The sequence below is a fragment of the Dromaius novaehollandiae genome, chromosome 26 (genome assembly GCF_036370855.1).
Source record: "Dromaius novaehollandiae isolate bDroNov1 chromosome 26, bDroNov1.hap1, whole genome shotgun sequence".
Taxonomy (NCBI): Eukaryota; Metazoa; Chordata; class Aves; order Casuariiformes; family Dromaiidae; genus Dromaius; species Dromaius novaehollandiae.
Window position 1 is genome coordinate 5,523,105 of NC_088123.1, and position 6,000 is coordinate 5,529,104.

General features: G+C 46.0%; 1 protein-coding gene across 1 annotated transcript in view; it reads right to left on the reverse strand.

Moving 5' to 3' along the window:
* The window catches only part of DPYSL2 (dihydropyrimidinase like 2), a 57,507-nt gene extending 52,837 nt beyond the window's left edge, over positions 1–4,670 (reverse strand). Inside the window, exon 1 of the mRNA XM_026122311.2 lies at positions 3,958–4,670. Coding sequence (XP_025978096.1) covers positions 3,958–4,308 — 351 coding nt within the window. The 5' untranslated portion in view covers positions 4,309–4,670. The remainder of the gene's footprint in view (positions 1–3,957) is intronic.
* Between the last annotated feature and the right edge of the window lie 1,330 nt (positions 4,671–6,000).

A 6,000-nucleotide genomic window follows, 5' to 3' on the forward strand; every position in this document is an offset into this window, starting at 1 on the left:
ACTGGAAGAATATGCAAGTCATCTCCCTATATAATTATTTTGCAAGCAATGATTGTTGAAACAAGGCTAGAGAAATTACAGGCATTGTAACAAATTAAACTCAGAACAGCATTTCCAGCTGTCTGGAACAACTTCTTTGTTTTACACAACAGTTCCATTAATGTTCCAGAGTCTATGATTGTTTGTGCTCTGAACAACGTCCTGTTATTCATTATTTTTTCCTCCAGGAATGAACAAGTGTGATCCTGAGAGCTTTGAGGTTTTAGCAAGAACTCCAGTCATGTCAAAAAGCTTCATAAAACTGTGTTTTGGAACTGTTTCCTCTCCTGTCAATTCTAAAATAAAAATATTTTCCCAGTCTCTGGTTATTATTGTTATTTATCTTATTACAATAGTACATAGCTTTGTTGTGTTAGACCAGCAGTTTACACCCAGTGCTCTGCACATCCCTAAGGGTTCATGAACTGCTTCTAAGGGATCCAAAAAAGGTATATACAGATTTCTGCTTGCTGCAAAGAGGAATCACCTGAATCACGGGACTAATGACAACATGGAAGCAGGAACTTCAGCTAGCAACTTAAGAGACCTGTAGTCCTCTCAGGACTTGTACTTAGGTTGCTGTGTCTTAGCACCTACTCAAGCTCTCCGTGCAAACTAGATTTAAGCAAGCCACACGCTTGCTAATTCCTGTTGCAATCAGACATTATCCTTCCCTATAGATATTCCCTAAAAGATTGCCTTTTTTCTGAAGAATCTCAACAGATGAGCAAAAGAGAGGGAATACTGACTTTATAAATGGGAAATCAAGTCAAAGGTCAGGGACTAACGCACTAAGCGATGCTCAGACATAGAACAAATAGCTCCAGGACCAGATATTGATAGTCTAAACAGGGAAGACAACTGAGTTTAAGATGGGAAATGGAAGCACAGCGACTTCTCAGAAGCTTGACAGCTGGTAAATAGCAGAGCTTGGCTCAGATCTCCTGAGCTGCAGACTTGTTGAATAGGTCACACTGCCTCCAGAGGCCTAACTGTAAAGAGCTGCTTAAACTAAGATAGAAGGTCTTCCTGGTGCCTCTAGAGATGATCTTAACCCTGAGTTATGCAGCATGGCCCAGAGGCAACAAAGCGAGGCTATGATAGATGCCTATAGAATACCTTAGATAGGATAAGCACAAAGATTTGATTGCCCTTATCTTTCCCTGCAGAACAACACATTACAATTTAATGTAGAATAATTACCTTCTTCTTCTTTAATTGTAAGGATATTTAAGGCTTCAGAAAACTAAAAAATGAGCTTGTCCATCTTGCTTTGTTAATGGTGTTAGTGGAAATTAATACAAGATCTTTCTATACAGTGACAGAAAGGGTGATTGTGTTTTAAACCCACTTTGGATCCAATCACTGGATAAAATATTTCCACATAATTCCATTGCCTCCAGTAGATCTGCATCCATTCCCACCAGCTCACGATATGGTCCTTTGGTTTCTGAAGCAGAACACTGACCATTCTGTATGTTGATTGCTACATATATTGATAGAAACTGTAATTATTTTCAGCCTCAAGCTAAAGAGAAAGAAGCAGTAAGGTTTCTAGACTATTGTGAAATAATTTATGTGGCTTATAATTTTAAGATCCCATAAATCAGCATACTGCTCCTTTCCACTGTAAAGTTAAATTCTATCACATGGCGACAACGTACAGTCTGTCCAGGGAGAACCTATTTCAGATGCATTATTAAATGGAGGTTTGAAAATAATGGGCCAAATTCAGTTGCAAAACTTTAGAAGCCTTTTAGCTTTTCAACTAGTATCTAAATTTATTTTAATGTGGTGTTTACTTTAATACCACTTTATGCAGGATTATTTTTCTTTCCTCTTTTTTTAAAATGTGTTGAGCTTTGATTAGCATAAAGAAATTTCTATTAACTACACTGGAGTAACACCAGTTTTGCCAGCTAAGGATCTAACCATTGATACAAGCTATAGATGCAATCAACCAGGAAACCACCAAAGCTAAAACACTCCTGCTATAAAGTGCCAACCCATAATAAGACATTTATCATAGAGGACTGCACTCACCCAAATGCACACAACCCCTCCCAAGCACACAACCCCTCACAGCATAATCCATCAGCATCAGCTCTTTGAAAAGCTAATGAGAAGCAACTCAAATGTTTAGTACTATCCCATTACTTCATGCCTTCATAGTTAACGTTAATATGAAAATCTTTACAAATAGAAACAAGTAACAATCTTTAAAGAATATGATTAATATTCTGTATGGATTTCTGATTTCTCACCATATTGTTGTACTTACAGTTTTTTATTATGCTGGTGCCCTTCAATCACACAATAATTCACCTTATCAGAATTAACGCATCACCTCCTTACACGTGCATCCTGTGGGTTTTTCACCACATCAAATTGTCTGAAATTAGTTCTGAAAACACCCTGAATTGCAAAATCTTTGAGGCTGCAAACTGAAAAAGTGTATGCACTTTACTCCTGAGGTGTATCTTTGTTAGTCCAACAAGACTAATTAATCATGGCAAGTTACTTGATTAGTAGGCACATAAACACGGGCAAATCAAGCCATGGGCTTCTATAAGTGGCAAACTTTGGCCAGACCTGATTTGAAGAGGAGTGAAACATACCTCACTCCAAAGCAAAGGCTGGTGTGTAGCACTTCTGAGAATCAGGGCCTCCATTTGTGATCTCACAGTAAACTCTGTGCAGTTGCTGTAATAAATGTGTGTAAATACAGCTGCATGGAGAGCTTAGGTTACTGCAGTAGGAAAAGCAGAGTAGGGTCTGATTTGGGGAGCATAAGCCCCCAGTAACACTCCTCCTAATGTGTCACATTTCTGAAAGCAGGGGGAGCGTGGGGAACAAGCCCCTACTATCAATTCCAGGCAGACTTGTGCCTTATATATGCAATGCATACCACTAGTAAAAACCAGGAGTCACTTCCCAGAAACAGTTTCCAGAGGAAGGGGCTGCTCTGTAGACCCTTTAGGGGACTACTTGGAAAAACTCCTTCCCAATATGCTATGAGAAGTTTATCAGGTTGCTGGTTGCTCATATGCTATGCATATGAGCCAGCATTGTCCAAGTATTTCATAGCTCAGATATGAACAGAGCTTGCTCAGATCTATTTATCTGGAAAAAGAAATGTGCATGGTCAGCTAGACCTATGGCTTGAATGGGTTTTGCCTCAGGAAAAGGAGAGGCTCTGTTACACACCATTACACATACGGAGAAGAGAGAAGACAGCTCCAGAAGTCTTAAAAGACTGGGAGGAGTTTCGTGGGTTTCTATGAGAATGCCACATTCCTGCGAAAGTCCCAGCAGATCTTCCTGAGACAATATCCCCACTGTAGCCAATGGCCTTGCTCAAAATTGGTATTGAAATACAGCTCCCAGGGAGTCACTTTGGAGTCTGTTCTCCCCGGGAGGAGGGGGTAGGAGTGCATCACTGAGTTTCCCCTGGAAGAAGTCTGCAAGGATTTAGTCCCTTTAGGTGGATGCTCACTGATGCTCTTTTGCTAACAATTGCATTTCTGTTCCTGTGAGCTGCATTCACTAGCTGGGTGGGGCATTTTGCTACCGTTGTGCTGGAGGGATAGCCTAAGAAACAAAAAAGTCAATCTCTATCACCAAATAGGAAGGCAGGGTGGGGAGAGGGAGGTGTCTGTGGGTGTGGGGGCTCCTTTCTTCTTATGCCCTCTTCCCTGTGCACATACACACACACCTGCAGAGAGCACATGAATAACATTAGAGGTCTGGCAAGAAGGATCTAGTAGACATGCTGCTTCCTGGAGGAAGACATTTACTGCCACATACATGCAAGTGACATGAAAGCAAGAAACTGCAGGGTGGAAAGGATACACCCCTCCTGCAGCCTACCTTGTCTGCAAGTTGCATCTCTCTCTCATGCACACATATGCAACCCACCTTGTCATTCAGGTTCTGCAGCGCCTCCTTCCCCGTGGCACTCCTGATCTCCACCTTTCTTCCGAAATCAACAGATGGTTCCCCTCCCTTCCCGCTCTGCCTGGAATAGATGGACTGAGCATCCGGACCTAGGTGGGCAACATCCTTCTGCTTTGCCACGACTTTGTTAGATCCGCGGCCCACCGAGAGGGAGTCGAAGTCGATGGTCTTGTTCTCCAGGGAGCCTTCCACTGGGCAGAACATGCCACAGAATTTCTGCCGGGGCTTGGGACTGCCCGAGCCCAGGTTTTTGAAGAAGGCTGGTACTTCTTCCTCTTCACCCTGCCGACCAGACTGCTTCCTCTCAGCCATGGTTTGTGTGGTCTCCCTGCTAAGGGAAAATAATAACAGCAGTAACCACAGGATCCTTCACACACGCACACACACGCACACACACGCACAAAAAAAGAGGAGAAAAAAAGATCGCTCTGGGTCCTAGAGATACAGCAACATCAATTGCAAAGGGCTGTGCCTGGAAAATCCCCTGCCCCCATCGGTACAATGTGGTCTGTGGCTCGTTCTGTTTTCTTTGATGCAGTGCAAAGTTGAGGGAAGGTTGGGGCAGATCCTGCAGCAATCAAGGGAGGAGGTTTCAAGTTCCCAGCATCCAGATGGGGAGGGAGGGAAAAGGAGAAGGGAAAAAAAAAATAACCACCTCACTCTGCAGCAGAAACTGGGACTGATCCGGAAGTGATGTGACTGGTGAATTGGCAAATGGACTCGATCAGGTTGGAGCAACAGCCCCCATCACACACCCCCTCCCCCCTTCCCCAGCATGCTGCTATTGCTACAAGTTGCACAGAGGCTGATGGGGATTTAGCACCCCCCTCACCTCCGGCTACTCTGGAGGCGTGTTCCCAAGGCAGGGGAGAAAGGATCTCTTCCTTCCTCCCGTCACCCTTCCCCTTCCTCTGCTAGCCCTGCAATGGAGGAGTCGGGGAGCGCTCCGGGAATCCTATTGTTCCTCACTTTTCTCAAGGCAGCGGAGCTAGAGAGTGGGGAGGGGATGGGATCGCGGTTGGGGTAGTGGAAGGCAAAAACCTGACTCATCTTTCTAGGTTTTGGGGGATCACTGGTACCGTGACTCAGGCGGTTCCTTTTCAGGGGGTAAAAGGGCTGACTGATGGCACTGGAGAGAGAATGAGAGAGAGAGACAAATGGGAGAGGGGTGTGGGAACTGAGACACACGGAAAATGAGCCATTAACCAGAACTTACCTCCAAGAGCCGAAATTAGTGACCTTGCAAGTGAGTTAACCCTCTGCAATGCCAGAAGCCCCCCAATCCCTCCCTGCAGGGGATCAGGGGAGGCAGCTAAAGGCGGCTCCGGCTGAGTTCGGGTTTCTAGAGGAGGAGACAGAGCAGCAGCCCCTTGCCTCCCCGCTCCTGCCCATGCTGCTAGCGTCCCTGAGAGACGACGAGACAACGTTGCTAAGGCAGGCAGCGAGGGGGCGAGGCAGGAGGGGGCGAGCCAGGCCGGGCGGGCGCTGCCCGGCGCTGTCCCTTCAGCACCACCGCCCGCGGCGCGGCGCAGAGCCACCTCCAGACACCCCCCCGCTGCCCCCTCCCGCCATGCGGCGTCTCGCAGGAGCGGCTGGGCTCTCACACGCCCTCGCGCTCCCCACGGCTAGTACCGCTGCACGCATAGCACAGCTCCTTTTCACTCTTTTTCTGGGGGGTTTGCACCGAAATGAACCACCCCAACGGCTGTGGTTGAGGAGGGAGCGCTGCCGTAGTCGCTTCCGATGGGATTGTGTCGGCTGGGTACACCGAACGGCTCTGCAAATCCGGGTGAGACTGCACATGGGAGAAGAGTCATTTTAGCACAACGGCAAGTGGTGCAGCACACAATAGGTTTAGCTTCGCTGTCTCCACCTGATACATGCTATTAATACTGCTGATCTGTGTCCTTAAGGCTAATCCATATGCAATATCATTCCGAACCAAACTGAATCACCAAGCTGTTTATTGCTATGCATTATTCATTGATATGCATCTTTGCACAT